Here is a 21,720-nt window from a genome sequence, read left to right on the forward strand (position 1 = left end):
GTTCCGGGCGGCCTCCCAGAATACCCCGGCAGATGCGCTCTCCCGGGCCTTCGAGGTACCAGAGGAGACTAAGGAGACTCATCCGATGTTAGACCCCGCTTGTCTCAGTGCGGCCACAGGGGGGGTTGCACCGATCCAGAAATTCGTGGCGGCCGCCGATCGGAAAGAGGTTCTGCAATGGGGGCACTCGTCTAGATGGGCAGGGCACTTCGGGTACCAAAAGACACTCCGATTCATCACACGACATTATCGATGGCCACAGATGAGACGAGACATCCTCCAGTTTGTTACCTCGTGCCCGGTATGTGCCCGAACCAAGCCAGTAGGAGGACCCCCCGTGGGAGACCTACAGCCACTGCCCGTGCCGACCAGTCCCTGGTCGGAGATATCCATGGACTTTATCACTGACTTACCTCGCTCCCAGGGTCATACCGTGATCTGGGTTGTGATAGATCGGTTCTCTAAAATGGCTCACTTTGTTCCATTCGCGAACCTCCCGTCGGCCGCCTCTCTAGCTCAAGCCTTCATTCACCACATTTTTCGACTACATGGACTACCCACTCGGATCATCAGTGACCGAGGACCCCAATTTACCTCCCGCTTCTGGAGAACTTTGTGCACGGCCTTGGGGGTGGAGAACCATTTCTCATCCGCCTACCATCCTCAAACCAACGGCATGGTTGAGAGGATTAATCAAACCTTGAAAGGATTCTTACGAGCTTTTGTCAACCAACGACAAGATAACTGGGTTTCTCTACTTCCCTGGGCCGAGTTCGCCTATAACCAAAGTGACCACTCGTCCTCAGGGCAGTCCCCGTTCTTCCTGGTGTATGGACGACATCCTCGGCTTCCAGGGCCGTTCCCGGCTACCGCCATAACCCCGGCGGGGGACCAAGTCGTGGCCGACCTACAAAAGGTCTGGAAGATGGCTAGGGAACAATTACAGAAGACCGCGACCAAGGACAAGATCTTTGCTGACCGCCATCGGCGGCCCGCTCCCGTGCTCCAACCAGGACAGAAGGTGTGGTTAAGCACGAAACATCTGAGATTCCGAGGTTCTTCCCGAAGATTGGGACCTCGATATGCGGGACCATATGCAATCCAAGAACGAATTGGGCCAGTAACATATCGGTTGCGGTTACCCGGCACCCTACGGGTGCATAACGCCTTCCATATCTCGTTATTGAAGCGGTTCCGGGGGTCCGGGTGGCACCCGCCCCCGGCCCAGGAAGAAGATCTCCAGGTGGCCCCGGACCCGGAGTACGAGGTAGGAGAAATTCTCGACTCAAAGTGGCGGCGGGGAAGACTGCATTATTTGTTATCATGGAAATCTTTTGGCCCCGAAGACAATTCCTGGGAACCCGTGGCTAATGTTCATGCCCCAGAATTGGTCAAAGCCTTCCACGCCTGATATCCGTCCAAACCCGGGCCCCGGGAGAAGGGGTCATCCGGGGAAGATACTGTCCCGTTCCGGGCCCTTACCTGGCGGTCTGCGGGCCGAAGCGCGAGGCTGGGGCGCCCGTGGGATGCGGGGCAGCGGGGGAAGGCTGCCACGGGGATCGCCGCGACTGCAGGCTGCTCCGAGGCCGGTGATCCAGAAGAGCAAGCGCCGGCCTCGGAGAAGGAAATCCGCCGGCCAAGATGGCGGCGCCGGCGTCGTCGTCCTCCTCGCTACAGCGGGACCAGCGAGGAGGCTCCGCCCACTTGCGCCGGATTGGCGCATCCGCGTAGGAACTCCGCCCATCGGACGGGAGGACCAATCCGAGCCCCCGCTGCCGGCCTGGGCGAAGAGGATTGGTTCCAGCGGTTCCCCAGCCAGGACGAGCGGGGGATTTAAACGGGAACACGGAAGGAGTCCAGTGCTTCCGTTTTGTTGTTTGAAGCCACATTCCAAGCCTGTGTTTGTTCCTCGTGCCAGCTAGCCGTCCTGCTAGCTATTTCCAGTAAAGACTGTGTTTGTTCCTCGTGCCAGCTAGCCGTCCTGCTAGCTATTTCCAGTGAAGACTGTGTTTGTTCCTCGTGCCAGCTAGCCGTCCTGCTAGCTATTTCCAGTAAAGACTGTGTTTGTTCCTCGTGCCAGCTAGCCGTCCTGCTAGCTATTTCCAGTGATGACTGTGTTTGTTCCTTGTGCCAGCTAGCCGTCCTGCTAGCTATTTCCAGTGGTGACTGTGTTTGTTCCTCGTGCCAGCTAGCCGTCCTGCTAGCTATTTCCAGTGAAGACTGTGTTTGTTCCTCGTATCAACTAGCCGTCCTGCTAGCTATTTCCAGTGACGACTGTGTTTGTTCCTCATGCCAGCTAGCCATCCTGCTGGCTATTGCCAATAAAGACTGTGTCCATTCCCCGTGCTCAGCTAGCCGCCCGGCTAAGCCACGCTCACCAAGGACTCTGTACCCACATCCAGCCAGGCCAGCCGTCACCCAGCGGTTCCAGCAGTCCTGCTGGCCGCCCGCAGCTGAGGGCTCAACCCTCGGTGAACGGCGGTCGCCGCGGGTGAAGATTCGGGGTGCTCGGTGATTTCCTGGCCCTAGTGGGGCTCGGGAAGACTCGAGAGCTCACCAATACCGGAGTGACATCAGAGCCGCGACACACACCACATGAGACATGGCATGGTAGGAAGCCAAACCTGTCACACATAAGAACATTTGGAAGTACAGCATATGCTCATGTACCAAAGCAAAGAAGGCATAAGCTGGATTCCACAACAGAAAGGGGCATTTTAGTTGGCTATGCTCCAGGACACAAAGGATATAGAATTTTGAATTTGAAAACTGGCATTGTTGGAATAAGACATGTTACATATTTTGATGAAAACAAAAGGGTTGATAAAGGCTGGATTATCCCAGATGAGCCTTATCATCCAGAATATGAAACTAGAACCATAATAGACATGCCAGTGTATATAAATGCCATACCAAGGCAGATGTCTGAAAGCAACTCATCTGTATCTAACGAGGAACAGGCAGAGGAAGCAGACACAGAAAGGATCATTGCAGGAGACAGTACAGTTGGAGAAGGGGAATCAATTGGAGAAGGACTCTCAGATTTAGAGGATGCGGAAAGGTCAGACCAACCTGTTGTCAGACGCTCATCCAGGGAAAACAAAGGTGTTCCACCCCCAAGACTGTCTTACCTAACAAAGTCAGCAGAAGCTCAAGAGCCCTTAACATGGGATGAGATTGAGAAAATGCCAGCAGAAGAAGCTGCTGAATGGCGTAAAGCTGCACAAGAAGAAATTGATGCATTGGATAAAAATAAAACTTGGATTCTTACAAAATTACCTCCTGGCAAGAAAGCTATAGGATGCAAATGGGTATTCAAGTTAAAAAGGAATGCACAAGGAAAAGTGGAAAGGTATAAAGCCAGATTAGTCGCAAAGGGATATCTTCAAAAATATGGAGAAGATTTTGATGAAGTGTTTGCACCTGTAGTGAAACACACGACAATTAGAACACTTCTGAGCATTGCAGTCTCAAAAGGCATGCAAGTCAACCACATTGATGTGAAAACAGCATTTCTTCATGGAGATATAACTGAAGACTTGTACATGGAACAGCCAACAGGTTTCATAAATACAAAACAAAGACAGCTAGTGTGTAAATTAAACAAAGGTCTTTATGGATTGAAGCAAAGTGCAAAATGTTGGAATGACAAATTGCATGAAATATTGACAAATTTAGGATTTAAGCAAGGTGAAGCAGATAAATGCTTGTACACTAGGTGCAGAAATGGACAATATGCATACATTTTAGCTTTTGTTGATGATCTGCTCATTGCTTTTATATCTGACTACCACATACAGGGCTGATATAGCAAATGCAGTAGGAATTTTGAGCAGAAGGGTCAGCTCACCTACCAAATCAGATTGGACTGCAGTTAAAAGGATAGTAAGGTATTTAAAAGGTACCATTGATTGTAAATTAAAGATTTCAGCCAATAGTAACCCAAAACTAATATGTTACTGTGATTCAGATTGGGCAGGGGATCATTCTGATTATAAATCCACAAGTGGATATGTGTTTATGTATGGAAATGTACAAATTTCTTGGGCCAGTCATAAACAAAGTATTGTGAGTCTGTCTTCTACCGAAGCTGAATATGTGGCTGTATCAGAAGCATGCAGAGAACTGATGTGGATTGAAAAACTTTTGCTGGATTTTGGAATAGCTGAACAGAGACCAATCCAGATAATGGAAGATAATCAGAGCTGCATCAGACTGTCACAGAATGACAAGGTTCAGTCACGCACCAAGCACATCGCAATGAAATACCACAACTTGCGAGAGTTGGCGAAAGAAGGGGTCATCAGTCTACACTATTGTCACACCAGTGAGATGACAGCTGACATCATGACCAAACCGTTACCCAGAGAACGTTTTGAGAATCTGCGTATAAAGCTTGGACTTTGTGTGAATTAATAATTGCATGACAGTTATGCATGAGAAGGGGTTTGTTGGAATAATGTATTGTATTTAACATGCATTGTCTGTCAGCAATGTTTTTCTCTGTGATTACTCTGTGACCTCTGATGTGAATTACCTAGAGAGGTCACACCCATGCAACTTCCTGTGGGTGTGATTAGGCACAGCACATGGAGCTCATGGTCTCTCCTAAGCTGAGGATCTATGGTGTGAGCATCCATTACCATCTAAGCACATGGAAAGAGCTGATAATCCAAATGTATAGTATTATGTATATATAAGCCTGTCTGAATATAATCTAACTACAAACTGTGAGTAAACAGATGTTTTGTTACTTCAACTTTAAAGTGACTCAGCAGTGAATTATTCTGGGGTGTATGTGAGAGAGATGAAGAAAAGAAATTAACATTTCTAAAGCTGAAGCTGTGTGTATAAAAATCTGCTAATTATTTACTACAAATAATCCAACAGTTACGCAAATGCTTGTTGAAGGCAGGACGTGACCCGGGGAACTTTGGAACGCATTCCTTTAGGATAGGAGCCGCCACATGCACGGCAGCTTTAGGTTTTCCACCACCATCCGTTAAAAAGTTGGGCAGATGGAAGTCAGAGGCTTACAGGGGATACATCAGGGAGAAGTCCGATGGGCATCAGGGCCCCGTTTAACTATGTAATATCCACATTATTCTATATTGCAGGGTCAGAAACTGTGTGGATTGTCGGCCACTCGTTCATTAAGTGGGCTGCGCGCAGAGCTGCTGCAAGACCCGGCGGCTTCCATTTAGGCCTGGCTACAAGAGGAGTGAAAATACATTGGATAGGAGTTGGAGGGATGAAATGGCCCCAGCTGGTCCCATTACTACGGCGCCAAGCAGACAACTTGGCTGCCCCTGTAGCCATTGTCATACACCTAGGCGGGAATGACATTGGAACTCTTTCCTGCATTGAAATAGTACGGGCAGCTAAGCACGATCTATCAATAATTTCTCACCTTTTCCCCCATACTGACATAGTCTGGTCCGACATACTCCCTAGATGGCGGCACAGACACTTGAAAATATGGGGCAGGCCCAGAAAGAAAGTAAACAGGCAAATTGCAGCTTGGGTTATGGGCGGATGGCAGATCGCACACAACTGGGCAGATGACATGTGCAAAGGATTCTTCTGGAAGGATGGCACCCACTTATCCGCCATTGAAAATGACCTATTTAACAATGATTTACAGAATGTTATAGAGGATGTAATTTTGGCACAACAGGCCGCAGCTGTTGGTGGGGGTGGCCCGGGGCAAGCTTTGCTACCCCGGCCTGGTGGCGGGGTACCCAAGCTTGATGGTGTAAGCTAGGCAGCTGGGATAGCTGCACTTACGGTTGAGCTCCCTTGCTGTGCGGCGGGGAGCTTCGTTTACGATTGGTCAGTCTTGCTAATGACGGCGGACTGGGTTGGATAATGAGCCAGAGGCTGGATCGGCTTGGGTACACCTAGGGTTAAGATGTTTTGTATCTAAATAAAGCTGCGGCCGAGTTGTGCCAAATTAAGAAAATACCATGTGTCGTGTTATTATTGTAATATCAGAAAACCTTTAGGCCCAAGGGGTCTCGGTTGCCTATGTTATGCATTTGGAAACAACCTTGAGGATAACCCCAATGAAGTTTGAAAGTGGGCTGGTGGGGGTGGATATCATTGACACACACAGGTCAGCAGTGTCATGGCCCCACATGAGAAGATATTTGGCAGCTCTCCTTCAGCTCATTAGAATCCAAAGTGGCCCCAGATTAAAAACAAATGAAGATCGCTGTAATAAGGAATCAATTACGAGATTTCATGAATGAACTTCTGTTTCCGCTTTACAGAAGGCAAAGGTCAGACTATACTCACCATTTTTATGAGTACTTTTCGGTGTTGGTAAAGGTTTGCATATGCAACCTATGATTACAATATGTGATGATTCACTTATATATGCTCCATTTTATCGCAGTTCTTTTCCTCCCATCTACCACGTACTATCGGTGTTCTACTGTATCTCATTCTTTTTTGAATTACCTCATTATTTGTATCACCACCATCTATTCCAGAAGGGCATTCCAGGCATCAGGTCTGGTATTGGGGGGAAGGGGAACAATCAATGCCATTTCACAGAGGCCCCCAAGCCTGACTGAAACTAAAGGAGGCAGAGCCTTTAGACGGACTTAAGACCCTTATCCGAGTTTCTGCCCTGAGCCCCAGGCACACAATACAATACAATTGTGTCTCTTATTTTCAGCAAACACCTTTATAGCTCACTGCAGGAGCTGGCGGTAGTGCTGCCCCCACAGCATGCCATCTGTGACCGGAAATATTTTTTATTTTTACTGCCGGGAGCTTACCCAGCGCAGTACAAGGGGGCTTGGTAAAAGAGGCCCTTTGTTATTTGGAATTGCACTGGCTGCTAATTTATTTATTTATTTAAAGCATTTATGTCCCACATTTCCCCACTGGTTGTAGGCTCAATGTGGCTTACAAAGCAATATCAGGACTACAGTACAATAGTACATTAAAACAATACAAACAGTAAATTAAAGCTTGACATTATATTAAACATATATGAAAAGATTCACCCAATTTTGTTAATAGCATAATAGTAAAAATATAAACATAAATACAATAAGTAAACATAAATACAATATTTAAGATCAAACTTCAGAACAGCAAATTAAAACCTAATAACAGGACTATCACGAAACAGTATCAAATATATACACATTTAACAGCACTAAAATTCAAATAAAAGAGATATAACACAATGAGGGGCATAATCGAAAGGGGCGCCCAATTCTTCATGACGGTGTCCTCGCAGGACAATATAACATCTGCAGCCTGGTTTTTAAATCTTTGAATGGTTTAGCACCTCAGTATATTTCATCTTCTTAATGGAGGTTTTATGTATAAAACTATAAACCAATTTTTGCTTAATTTTCAGACTCCTACTAAAATTAAATGTAAAAGAATGTTTGCAGCCTCTCTGTCCTATCAGGCTGCCTTGATCTGGAACTCTTTGCCGCTTACGGTCAGAATGGTTCAAGACTAGTTTCAGTTTAAGAGGCTTTTGAAAACTTTGTTATTCCATACGTTTGTTTTAGCAAAGAATTATGTAGCAATTTAGTTGTATAAAGTATTATATGATTATTTTGTGACATTTGATTACAATTTTGTTGAAACTATATTCCTGGAATCATATCCAGCTGAGTTATTGTTACTCGCACTGAACTTTATGGTATATGTGGGCTACAAGTTCACTTTGTAATTGTTGGTAATTGACTCCTAACTCAGAAACCAGCATTTCGTACCTAGATTTTCCTTATATGCATCAGCGGTGTAGCCAAGGGTGGGCCTGGGTGGGCCCAGGCTCACCCAATTTGGGCTCGGGCCCACCCAGTAGCAGCACACCTCTGATGTGGTTGGCAGGGATTCCCAAACTCCACCAGCTGAAAACTCCCAACAACTGTCTCTCCTGTATACCTTGTAAATAGCAGATCTTCACCTGCAGTGAGCCGCGACTGATACATACTGCTCGCATCGGCCCCACAGCCTTCCCTCTGATGTATTCCCACCTATGCGAAAACAGGACGTTTCATCAGAGGGAAGGCTGTGGGGCCAACATGAGCAGTGTGTATTAGTTACTGCTCGCTGTCGATGAAAATCTGCTATTTTAAAGGTAGGCAGGGGAGGGGAGAATGTTTGAGAGACCGTATGGCATGCAAGCGAGAGAGGGAGAGACCAAATCACTTGTGGGACAAGGCAGAGTTCTTCTGCCTACCCATCTTAGGCCCAGGCCCACCCAAAATTGGGTGTTTGGCTACGCCCCTGTTATGCATCAGTTTGGGGCCCTTTTACTATAGGGTTGCCGCAAATCAGAACTACCGCAGACTTAATGTGGACTCCCCCAGCGCATGGCTTTTCTAGCACTACTGGAAATTCCAGGAAAATATGACCGCAGGGAGTTAGCCAGTGGTAATCGGGCAGCACAGTGCACTGTCCAGTTACTGCTGCATTGGCTCAGTAGCCCTTACCGTCACCTCAGTGGGTACTGGTAAGTGTTCCCCCAGAAATTTACCACATGGCCGTTTCTTTTTTGGGGTTTTTTTACTCCCTGGGGTAAAAAGGCCTCAGCATGCGGCAAAAACAGCCACTGCCGCTAGCGCAAGGCCCCTTTTACTGCAGCTTAGTAAAAAAGCCCCTTTGTTATTACAAAAGTGTGATAAACAGTTATTATGTAAATTTGAATGAGCTAAAAATATTAACTCCAGGCTACAGTAGCCTTGGCATGACAGCGTATACCAATTTACCCCCAGGTTCTATAAAAGGTGTGGCGAGCTGCACATATTAAATTGGGCGAACGCCCAATTTACACATGCACCTTAATTAACAAGTCAATCAGCGATGATAATTGGCCGATAACAAACAATTATCAGCACTAATTGGTAATAATAGGAATTTATGCATATTTTTAAAAAGCGTATTCTAAAAAGAGGCATGTGTAAATTCTAACGCACGTAGCTGAAAAGGGGATACGGCCATGGGAGAAGTGTGGGTATGTCAGGCGTGTTCCTCATATTTGCATTGCTTCTGGCGCCCCCCTCGCCGCTGCAGGTCCAGCATCCCCAGAGGTGTAGAACAGGTAAAAGTGAATCCATTTTTTACCCTTTCAAAAAATACAATGACTAGGGGACACTCAATGAAGTTACATGGAAATACTTTTAATACAAAGAGGAGGCAATACTTTTTCACTCAACAAATAGTTAAGCTCTGGAACTCATTGCCAGAGGATGTGGTAACAGCAGTCAACATATCTGAGTTTTAAAAAGGTTTGGACAAGTTCTTGGAAAATGGGTGAACTGACAGGCACAGAAGATCAAAAGACCTCCGCATGGGTCAATAAGCAGGCAAACACAGCGAAGGTGACACAAAGGATGATGTGGAAAAACATCCACCGGAGTTCACAGCAGGAGTTTTATTTAAAAATATGCAATTGCCTTGACATGAATTGTATTTCAGCCACAAAGTCTGCCTCAGGAGTCCCTGTATAGTGTGCAAGTCGAACGTCTCTGTTCTATGGCATCTGGAAATAAAGTAACCTACTATCTATCATGGCGAACACTGGAGCGCCCACTACTAGGTCAGAGTAGAATAAACAAACACAGGATCACACTTCTCACTTGAATAAAACTCTTGCTGTGAGCTCTTTGAGTCCGGTGGATGTTTTTCCACATTATTCTTTGTGTCACCATTGCTGTGTTTGCCTGCATGGGTGAACTGACCATACAGGCAACCGGGCAGTACCCGAGGGCCCAGAGCTGTGTGTGTGTGTGTGGGGGGGGGGGGGGGGGGGCATTGCTTCCCTCTCACATGCCCGATGTGTGACATCCTTCTCTCTTCTCCAGAACCGGGATAGGGACCTGGACGCCCCCAACTCTTCCCCCTCCTGCACTCCCATCCCTGAACCCTCCTTTCACAGTTGGGGGAATAGGCAGCTAAATCGGCCATCTACTGCTGATGCCGATACTTCCTCTGCCACGGCTCGCCCTCTTCTGATGTCACTTCCTTCTTTCACAAGCGCGCCACGGTGAGGGAAGTTCCAGTGTCAGTGGCAGATGGCTGATTTACCTGCAGGACCAAAAGAAAATGTCATTGGCAGGGGGGGAGGGAGGCAGCAGGACTGGGAGGGGGGCAATGGTCCTTATTGCCCAGGGACCCATATCACTCTCGGTCCGCCCCTGTCCTACAGGAAAAGTCCATAGTCTGCTATTGAGATAGACATGGGAAAGGCCACTGGTTGCTCTGAGATTGGTAGCATGGAATATTGCTACGATTTGGGTTTCTGTCAGGTACTTGTGACCTGAAATTGACACTGTTGGAAGCAGGATACTGAGCTAGATGGACCAATGGTCTGACCCAGTATGGCTATTCTTATGTTCTTATACCACATGCTGTCATCACTGTTGATAGCGCAAATGCACTTAACACCACCTTACGAGGTAGCACAGCCATGGCCCTAAAAGGCAGGACCTCTGACCCTCCCCGATGAAGGCTTGACCACCCTGACCACAGATTCTCCCAAGAAGAGAAACTCCCAAGAGCTGTAACCTACCTGATTCAGTCCCTTTCTTGCTTTGATTCCCGATAGCACCTCCCACCAAGTCCAATCTTCCCCTTGCTATGATCCTCCCAACAGTATATCTGACTCAATCTGATGCCCCTTCCCCCAATCACAACTCCTTTGCCAGCCCCTCCCCAGTGCAAAGCTTCTCCCTTTTGGCTCCAACCTGACCCTCCCTCACCCCCAACATTACTGACCACATCTGAAACAGCTAGGGGTGAGGGTGATATTCCCTGCTCATCAGGTAGATCAGGATGGGAGTGGTCCTCCTCTGTTCCTGTCCCATCTGGCTCCTGTTTTCAAAATGGTACCGATGACACCTTCTGGTAGTCTCATGTTACTACCATTAGGAGTCAGCATTCCATATAAGAGCAATTTGCGTGGTGTCCTAATGATATTACTGCTAGGGTTTAGACTTCCATATAAGGACAATCTGTGCAGTGCCTATGCAGTAAGTGTCTGGCCTGTGCGATAAATGCAGGTCAGATGCTGGGAACATCCTCTTTATTTACTGCATATATTTTGAGCTTACTGCACTTACCAACTGGCACTGAAAGGGGCCCTGCGTTGGCCCCCTTTCACCACTGCCGGTAAAAGGCTTTTTTTCTTTTAAGCACTTGTTGCGTGGCCATTTCCTGGGGGAGCGCCTCCTATTTAGGAGGCGTTAGGGGCTCTGGCAGTAACCACTTACTGCCAGAGACACCCCTCGTGCTAGAAAATTAAAAAATATTTTCTAGCACTGGAATTGGTGTGTGGCAGGAGTTGGAACTACTGCCAGGCTCCCCTGGGAGGCCGGTGGTAGGGCCAAATCACTAGCACCCTTTTGTAAAAGGGCCCCTTTAACTTTTGCAGTTAAGGTGCGGTAAGTGCAAAAATGTACTGCACTTTACTAAAAGGGCCCCTCTGTGTTGCTGCAGCAGGGAACATCCTGGCTACAGCAATGCAAAAATAATTGGTTTTTCAATACTGCAGATTAGCAATTGGTGGTGTGGTTAGGGACTGAAGTAAAAAGATGTGTAGACGTAATAATCAGAGTAATATTTAGCACATTTCTTAAATATTTTTGCAAAGTGGTAGTCCTCATGGTCAAAGGATCTAGGTCAAAAAATTAATTGCCCACAACATTGATGGCCTTGACTTCTACTTGGCCTTATGGCTCTGATCAGAGTGTACAACTGCCATGAAACACTGTATAAATAATTTTACTGGGAAAAACAGAGAGGCAAAAGGACTACCAGTGAAAACACAAGTCCAAACAAAGATCCTAGGGATGCCAAATTACCCAGTTCTAGGCTGGAGATTTTAAGACATTCCTGGATTTCTGACCTCCACATCCTGATAAATTATGGACCTTGCAACACTAATTTCAATGGGCAGGGTCAGGCACTACAAATCCCACATTGCTTTGGGAAGGAAGCTCAAAACCAGGGCTGGCCAAAAAGGTCTTCAGCCTGGAACTGGGTAACTTGCCAAGATCCAGAAGCATAGATAGAAGTGAACCCCAAAAGTAAAGCACAGAATTAGTCTATTAAAAGCTAAAAGAATAAAACCACCTGACAAACACAAACCACAACAATATCTGCATGATAAGCTGTTGGAGGGTGCCTAAAGGTAGCTTACACAAACTAGGAAGCACTAAAACCAAAAGAAAAGAGAAAACCATATATACAACAAACTAAAAAATCTTTCTTTTTTTTTGAAAAAAGAACTATCTAATGAATCAACAAAAAGTAGGTCTATGTGGAGGGGCATAATCGAACAGGGACACCCATCTCTAAGGATGTCCTGGAGAAGGGGCGGGGAAACCCGTATTATCGAAACAAGATGGGCGTCCATCTTTCGTTTTGATAATACGGTCGGGGACGACCATCTCAACATTTAGGTCGACCATCTCTAAGGTTGACCTAAATGTTGAAATTTGGGAACCGAGGATGCCCATCTCAAAAATGACCAAATCCAAGGCATTTGTTCGTGGGAGGAGCCAGCATTCGCAGTGCACTGGTCCCCCTCACATGCCAGGACACCAACCGGGCACCCTAGGGGGCACTGCAATGGACTTCACAAATTGCTCCTAGGTGCATAGCTCCCTTACCTTCGGTGCTGAGCCCCCCAAACACCTCCAAAAACCCACTCCCCACAACTGTACACCACTACCATAGCCCTAAGGGGTGAAGGGGGGCACCTACATGTGGGTACAGTGGGTTTCGGATGGGTTTTGAAGGGCTCACATTTACCAGCACAAGTGTAACAGGTAGTGGGGGGGAGCCTGAAGTGCACTGCACCCACTAAAACTGCTCCAGGGACCTGCATACTGCTGTCAGGGAGTTGGGTATGACATTTGAGGCTGGCATAGTGACTGGCAAAAAATATTTCTATAGTTTTTTTTAAGGTAGGAGGGGGATGGTGACCACTGCGGGAGTAAGGGGAGGTGATCCCCGATTCCCTCCGGTGGTCATCTGGTCAGTTTGGGCACCTTTTTGAGGCTTGGTCGTGAAGAAAAATGGACCAAGTAAAGTTGACCAAATGCTCGTCAAGGACGCCCTTTTTTTCCATTATTGGCCGAGGATGTCCATTTAAGTACATAAGTACATAAGTAGTGCCTTACTGGGAAAGACCAAAGGTCCATCTAGCCCAGCATCCTGTCACCGACAGTGGCCAATCCAGGTCAAGGGCACCTGGCACGCTCCCCAAACGTAAAAACATTCCAGACAAGTTATACCTAAAAATGAGGAATTTTTCCAGTCCATTTAATAGCGGTCTATGGACTTGTCCTTTAGGAATCTATCTAACCCCTTTTTAAACTCCGTCAAGCTAACCGCCCGTACCACGTTCTCCGGCAATGAATTCCAGAGTCTAATTACACGTTGGGTGAAGAAAAATTTTCTCCGATTCGTTTTAAATTTACCACACTGTAGCTTCAACTCATGCCCTCTAGTCCTAGTATTTTTGGATAGCGTGAACAGTCGCTTCACATCCACCCGATCCATTCCACTCATTATTTTATACACTTCTATCATATCTCCCCTCAGCCGTCTCTTCTCCAAGCTGAAAAGCCCTAGCCTTCTCAGCCTCTCTTCATAGGAAAGTCGTCCCATCCCCACTATCATTTTCGTCGCCCTTCGCTGTACCTTTTCCAATTCTACTATATCTTTTTTGAGATACGGAGACCAGTACTGAACACAATACTCCAGGTGCGGTCGCACCATGGAGCGATACAACGGCATTATAACATCCGCACACCTGGACTCCATACCCTTCCTAATAACACCCAACATTCTATTCGCTTTCCTAGCCGCAGCAGCACACTGAGCAGAAGGTTTCAGCGTATCATCGACGACGACACCCAGATCCCTTTCTTGATCCGTAACTCCTAACGCGGAACCTTGCAAGACGTAGCTATAATTCGGGTTCCTCTTACCCACATGCATCACTTTGCACTTGTCAACATTGAACTTCATCTGCCACTTGCACGCCCATTCTCCCAGTCTCGCAAGGTCCTCCTGTAATCGTTCACATTCCTCCTGCGACTTGACGACCCTGAATAATTTTGTGTCATCGGCGAATTTAATTACCTCACTAGTTATTCCCATCTCTAGGTCATTTATAAATACATTAAAAAGCAACGGACCCAGCACAGACCCCTGCGGGACCCCACTAACTACCCTCCTCCACTGAGAATACTGGCCACGCAATCCTACTCTCTGCTTCCTATCTTTCAACCAGTTCTTAATCCATAATAATACCCTACCTCCGATTCCATGACTCTGCAATTTCTTCAGGAGTCTTTCGTGCGGCACTTTGTCAAACGCCTTCTGAAAATCCAGATATACAATATCAACCGGCTCCCCATTGTCCACATGTTTGCTTACCCCCTCAAAAAAATGCATTAGATTGGTGAGGCAAGACTTCCCTTCACTAAATCCGTGCTGACTTTGTCTCATCAGTCCATGTTTTTGTATATGCTCTGCAATTTTATTCTTAATAATAGCCTCCACCATCTTGCCCGGCACCGACGTCAGACTCACCGGTCTATAATTTCCCGGATCTCCTCTGGAACCTTTCTTAAAAATCGGAGTAACATTGGCTACCCTCCAGTCTTCCGGTATTACACTCGATTTTAGGGACAGATTGCATATTTCTAACAGTAGCTCCGCAAGTTCATTTTTTAGTTCTATTAATACTTTGGGATGAATACCATCAGGTCCCGGTGATTTACTACTCTTCAGCTTGCTGAACTGACCCATTACATCCTCCAAGGTTACAGAGAATTTGTTTAGTTTCTCCGACTCCCCCGCTTCAAATATTCTTTCTGGCACCGGTGTCCCCCCCAAATCCTCCTCGGTGAAGACCCCAGTCCCGCCTTCACTACGCCTCCGACACGCCCCCGTGAACTTTGGTCATCCCCGCGACGGACTGCAGTGAGAGTGCCCAAAATCGGCTTTCGATTGTGCCGATTTGGGCGACCCTGAGAGAAGGAAGCCCATCTCCTGATTTGTGTCGGAAGATGGGCGCCCTTCTTTTTCGAAAATGCCCCTGATAGTGCCCCATTTTCAATTCATTTTATTGTATAAGAGGAGAGTGCATATAGTGTGTTATGTTTGTCAGAGTATTTTAGGTATTACTAGTTTGATTGTATGTTTTAGTTTTGATGGTTTGCTTTTATCTGGTCCTTTAAATAATAAAAGGCAGTTTATCAAATCCCATCCCCCATTGCATATGGCATAATTGCATGATTAGACCAATTTTGCCCCTACTTATCAACAGAGAATTTAAGACTACTTGTGTACAGACACAAATCTTCTCAAAACTAAATCATGATAACACATGGGGAAATCTCAAACTTGATTACAACTTTATAGAAAAAGCAGCAGCAAGATTAATTCTGGGAGCTTGGAAATGCAATTCAATCTCCCCAATTCTCTACTCATTATATTGGTTGCTATGGATATAGGGTATATTTTAAGATCTCAGTGCTATATTTTAATGGCATTTTATTTAGGTCATTCAAAATATTTGGCATCTGTTATCACAAGCTCAGATACAGTGATGCAGTCCTTTCTACTGTCAGCTGTAATTTTATAGAAAACTAGAAAAGCTGCATTCATTATGTAGGATTGCATTTGTAGAACAAGCTCAAACATAAAAGAAGAACAGCCCTATATACTAAGGTGTCAAGCATGAAAAATAGTGTAAAACGCTTGGAAACATGCTAAAACTCCATAGTACAGATATTTTGAGTTAATTTTTGCATGAAATACACTTTTGCAAGGTCACTTTGGAAAGCCCATTTTGCATGAAAGTTTATGTGGCCCTTTTACTAAGCCATGTAGGTGCCTTCATGTGCCCGGATTCTGCATGGCCTGAGCGGTAATTTCATTTTTACGCGCCAGAAAATATATTTTATTTTTCGGCGCGCAGCACTAACTGGGTAGTAATCGGCATTGTATGCGTGCTGATGATTATCACCCTGTTAATGCATGAGACCTTACCTCTAAATGAATGGTAAGGTCTCAGGCTCAAAATGGACGCATGCTAATTTTCATTTTGCTGCACATCCATTTTCTGCAAAAGAACCCCGCTTTTTTTTGCAGGTGCACTGAAAAATGGACCCGCATGTGTTCAGTACATGTAACTACACCAGCGCAGGCCACTTTTTGGCACACCTTTGTAAAAGGACCCTGTAATGGAAGATGTAAAGGATTGCTTTTCAACCCTGCTTTGTCCGATAATACACTCTGAAATCTTCTGTCTTTGACCGAAAGTAACTTTTTTTTTTTTGTTACATTTGTACCCCGTGCTTTCCCACTCATGGCAGGCTCAATGCAGCAATGGAGGGTTAAGTGACTTGCCCAGAGTCACAAGGAGCTGCCTGTGCCTGAAGTGGGAATTTAACTCAGTTCCTCAGGACCAAAGTCCACCACCCTAACCACTAGGCCACTCCTCCTTGTAAATACAAAAACAAGTTGGAATGTGGATGATAAGACATGTTTCAGATCAATTCAGTTTGTGCAGGAGGAAAACAGGATATGCTCGGAGTTCAGGAGATGAGCCATCTGGCCAGTGGTTTGTTTACTTGGGCAGGAAGCATGTGACTGCATCCTCATGTACATTCTTCTAATTTTCCTTAGCTCTGAACAGGAGTTCCAAGCCTTATAAAAAGGGGAGTTTCTTTCAGTGAAATTGGGAGCTCATCTGTGAGTAACGTATGAACTGCTAAGAGAACCATGTTTCCTGGTCAAAGAAATTCCTGGCTTTCGCTGTGAACAGGGCCGCCCCCAGCTGATGATAAGAGCCTGGATGATGTAAGGAACAGTGATGATTGTATATAGTGTATTATTGCTTCTTTTCCTGGTCTAGGAACTCTTAGCATTGCTTAGATGTAGAGGCCAGTGATGTAACGATTGTTTATAGATAGGTATTGTTTCTTTTTAGTTATATAGCTAATCATTGTGTGTATATAGCTAATCATTGTATATATCTTAACCATTGTATATATATCTTAATCATTGTAGACTTTAGCACCTCTAATAAAGGTCTCATTTACCTAATAAGAATCCAAAAGAATCCACGGTAATTATTGAGTAGTCTGTGTCAGAGAAGCAGGCTGTAAATCCATAGCAGTACAGACCCCTATGTAAATTTTGCATTAATGGGAAAAGGGATAGGATTTGATATACCACCTTTCTGTTGTTACAATCAATTGGTCTAAATATTATATACAGGTATTTATTTTTTGTACTTGAGGCAATGGAGGGTTAAGTGTCTTACCAAGTGTCACACTGAACTGCTGTGATGCAAAATCATGCAAAGCAGCTCATTAATACATAAACATGTGAAAACAAGCACATGGAAAAGGCTTTATGTATCCAATTTTGTTGAAAAAAATAATACATCTATCTTCTTTTATACACAGGGAAAAGACCTCAGTGGCTCTCACATGTCCTTATTTTAGGAGCATATGAAAGAATCTCAAAAAAAGCACCACCATCATTGGTCAGAAAAACCCTCCGTATTTTTCTGAATTCAATTATAACATATTTTATATGATCTGACAAATTTCTTTAACACCAAAACTTCCAGTATGGCTGTTCTTAAGTTCACATAGGCAGCAGATGGAGCAGGAGCAAGTGAGGATAGCTCCTACCCCCATTACCCCCAGACGTCTTGGGGTGAATCAGGGTGGCAGGTGAGGGGTTGGCGGTGAGTCGGCATCCTGGGCCTTTAATTTAGGATGAGCTAGGGCTTCAAAGAGGGTGCTTTAAAATATTTTACCCTTGCATCAGGGCTGGGGGGTATTGGGTTTACAGGGAACCAGGGATTCACGGCCCCCTGGAGCTGAGGTGACCTCCAATTTGGCTCGTGAGGCCGGTTAGGCCCTTTAATTTTTTTCATGCCACTGTGTGAAGGACACAGTTTTGGGAATTTTTCATGAGTTGTCACAACCTGGAGCATGTAATGTTCCTGACTGTGGCAATGCATGTAAAAGTTCTTGCAAATTTTAGCTAAGGATGTAAATAGAAATAAAGGAAAGCAAAAAAGATGATTAAATGATACCTTTTTTTACTGGTCCTTTTACTAAGCTGCATGAGGCGCTAATGCGCACTGAACAAAGCAAAAAATGGGGAACTGCAGGATGTACTACAGTGTCATGTTGTTATTTAAGAATTTGCACATGCTAACTGTGTGCTAAATATATATTTTTCAGGGAGCATGTCAGGGGTGGAGCATGGGTGTCCCTGAACTAATCAGTTAGTTCATCTACATTGCCTCACGCTAACTGGTTGGTGCATGAATACCACAGGAGTCATTACCCCCTACAAAATAGGTATTGGTAAGTGCTCTCACGATAATTATGAAAAATGGCCGTGCACTAATGGCAATATTAATGCATTTCTTATAAGAAAAATCAAAAAGATTATAAAACAACAATAGAGCAGTGAATGAACTTAGTCAAAAAATAATGAGGAAAAAGCCTCAAGAAGCTCCTAGCTAAAAGCCACGGGAGCAGGATTGCTTCGTCATTGGCAAAAAACCTCGTTAAAAGAAATTGTAGTATTGTATAAAATTATTTTCAGCAATTCCTCTAGAAAGTACTTCAAAACAAATAAATCAGCTAGCAGTACTTAGCTATAGAGCCTTTTCGTCCAAAATCAGGTTTTTACGGCTGCAGTAAAAATGGCCTTAGTGCGAGGGAAAGACCTGTGTAAGGGTGTGCTAAGGCCTAGTTTTACCCCAACTTAATAAAACAAGTCCTTAATACAGTTTTTTGAGTAGCTTTTGAAGGAAATACTGTCTTCTTCGGGTCAGAAAAATTCTAATTCTCATTTTTTTTCTATTACCCTTAAAAGTGAACTAAAATGGCTACCACACCAAGGAGTCCTTTTGCTAAGGTGCACTAACAGATTTAGCACGCGCAAAATGATTTAACACCCACAGGAATATAATGGCTGACTTATCAGTTAGTGCACCTCAGTAACAGGACCACTCATTCAGCAAAGGATATAAGGGGCCATTTTACTAAGTTTAGCGTGAGCTAATAGACATTAGAATACACTAAATGTGACATGGCTCATAGATCTAAAACAGGACACGGAGCTTTAAGCACACATTGTATGTTACCGCCCTAGGCTTTTAGTAAAAGGGCCCCTAAATGAGCCGATAGCTCATATACATCTCTTATCTAAATTCTGTGAAAACGGGTGTTAACATTTTCCCAGGTTAGTATACAGAGCCTGAAGTTTGTTATTTAAAATTTCAAAACCTTGTCAAAGTGAAGTTATTTGCAAAGAATTTTCGTGTCGCACAGAGACCGGAAAGGGAAGAGGACAGAAGAAAAGACATTATAGCACTAAGGAAGGGCAGAAAAATTCACGGTCTATTCTATTTTTATTTTAGCATTCTTCCAATTTCAGTGCTCTGACGTGTTGTAAATGGAGCATAGTACATTTAGTTAAAAAGCTTACCTAAAACATGAGTATAATATTGATTCCACTGTTCCCACACATAATAATAGAAGTGCACATCTTGAGAGAGATAAAATAGCATGTTTTTTAACCTCTGTGTGAAGGACATAGTGTCTGTCAATCCCATCATGGGTCCAGGCACATATGAGGAAGGTGCTGGCAGCATTGAACAAAGTCTTTCAAAAGTGTGAGCCTCAGCGAACCTAATGGTATATATGAAAGGAATGCTAAGCATTTCAGCCAACAGTTCACCACAAAGAGTTAAGGGATCTGACAGAACAAGATCAAAATCCATTGTCTGAAGCTTGCCCATTAGTTCTTTGTTCAACACAACACTGTCACAGATTTGCTTCTGCAGCGCTGATATATTAACTGTTACTTCTTTGATCTTTATATAAGACTCCCAGTATGAAAGATAAGGCAATTCATAAATAAAGAACTGCAGCAAATCATCAAGGAAAGCTCTCATCTTTACTTTTCCAAAAGCAGCTTGGAAAACCTCAAAGTTAAAAGACGATGGTGTGGTGAAATCGATAAAGATGTTGCCTGTATGCATCAACACGGTCACATTGTGGCCCCTGTGCACAAGTTCTTCCAGTATTATTTTCATATTTGTCCAGTCACTGACATCGGTAGGCCATACCAGAATCTTCCCACAGAGAGAGGGAACAGGGAAGAACACCTGAAGCAGTATAAGTGCTGAGATCAGCTTCAGAGGCATTGTGGCTCTGTGCTTCCACACCAGTTCTATATTCACCTTTGATTAACTCTTCAAAGCTACCAACCTGAAAGAATATGTAGAAATTCTACCTGGGGGAGAGGGGAGGGAAATAAGGTTTAGAAGTTACAAACTCCTGTACAGGAAATCTGACAATTCTTAGATTGGAGCTCTCAGAGCTGCATTAAAAGAATTACATTTATAGATGCACTGCCCTCTGCAGGATTCTTCAAAATGACAGTATATTGTAAAAGATCATACAAGCAAGCCCAAATGAAAAACTGGTAATCATAAGAACATAAGAGTAGCCATACTGGGTCAGACCAATGGTCCATCTAGCCCAGTATCCTGTTTTCCATACATAGAGGCGTATTTTCAAAGCTCATAAGTTCATAAGTATTATTATTTATTATTATTATTATTTATTGCATTTGTATCCCACATTTTCCCACCTCTTTGCAGGCTCAATGTGGCTTACAATGTGTTATTGTTAGTAGATAGTAGAATAGGAGATAATTGTTAGTGTTAAATGGAAAGTAGTATCATCGAAGATTAAGCAAATGAGAATAAGTAGAAAACATATTGTTAATAGGTCTAGATTGATTCAAGCAAGTAGGAATGAGCAGGGGCATTGTTGGTGACAGGCAAGGTTGCTTTGTGTTACATTTCTAGTTGTTGATCTTGTTGGTATGCCTTGTTGAATAGGTGAGTCTTCAGGGATTTCCAAAAGTTAGCTTGTTCGTAAGTAGCTTTTAAGCTGCGCGGTAGTGTGTTCCACATCTGTGTACTCAGGTAGGAGAAATTTGATGCATGCGTTAGTTTGTATTTTAGGCCTACATAAGTGTTGCCATACTGGGACCGACCAAAGATCCATCAAGCCCAGCATCCTGTTTCCAACAGTGACCAATCCATGTCACAAATACCTGGCAAGATCCCAAAAAAGTACAAAACATTTTATACTGCTTATCCCAAAAATAGTGGATTTTCCCCAAGTCCATTTAATAACGGTTTATGGACTTTTCCTTTAGGAAGCCTTCCAAACCTTTTTTAAACTCCTCTAAGCTAACCGCCTTTACCTACCACATTCTCTGGTAACGAATTTCAGAGTTTAATTGCACGTTGAGTGAAGAAACATTTTCTCCGATTCGTTTTAAATTTACTACATTGTAGCTTCATCGCATGCACCCTAGTCCTAGTATTTTTGGAAAGCATAAACAGACCCTTTACTTCTACCCATTCCACTCCACTCATTATTTTATTGACCTCTATCATTTGTCCCCTCAGCCGCCTTTTCTCCAAGCTGAAGAGCCCTAGCCACTTTAGCCTTTCGTCATAGGAAAGTTGTCCCATCCCCTTTATCATTTTTGTCGCCCTTCTCTGCACCTTTTCTAATTCCACTATATCTTTTTTGAGATGCGGCGACCAGAATTGAACACAATATTCAAGATGCGGTTGCACCATGGAGCAATACAAAGGCATTATAA

At 44.4% G+C, this 21,720-nt stretch overlaps 1 protein-coding gene across 3 annotated transcripts in view; it reads right to left on the bottom strand.

The window, feature by feature from the left end:
• LOC115461022 (UDP-glucuronosyltransferase 2A1-like) overlaps nt 1-21,720 on the bottom strand; it is a 116,486-nt gene that overhangs the window by 47,345 nt on the left and 47,421 nt on the right. The window contains exon 1 of one of the 3 annotated variants that reach the window (XM_030190539.1): nt 19,519-20,312. The exons of the other annotated variants lie outside the window; for them this stretch is intronic. Coding sequence (XP_030046399.1) covers nt 19,519-20,239 — 721 coding nt within the window. The 5' untranslated portion in view covers nt 20,240-20,312. Of the gene's footprint in view, nt 1-19,518; nt 20,313-21,720 lie in introns of those variants that run through there. 3 annotated transcript variants of the gene reach the window in all.

Source organism: Microcaecilia unicolor, chromosome 2 (assembly GCF_901765095.1).
Source record: "Microcaecilia unicolor chromosome 2, aMicUni1.1, whole genome shotgun sequence".
Lineage (NCBI taxonomy): Eukaryota > Metazoa > Chordata > Amphibia > Gymnophiona > Siphonopidae > Microcaecilia > Microcaecilia unicolor.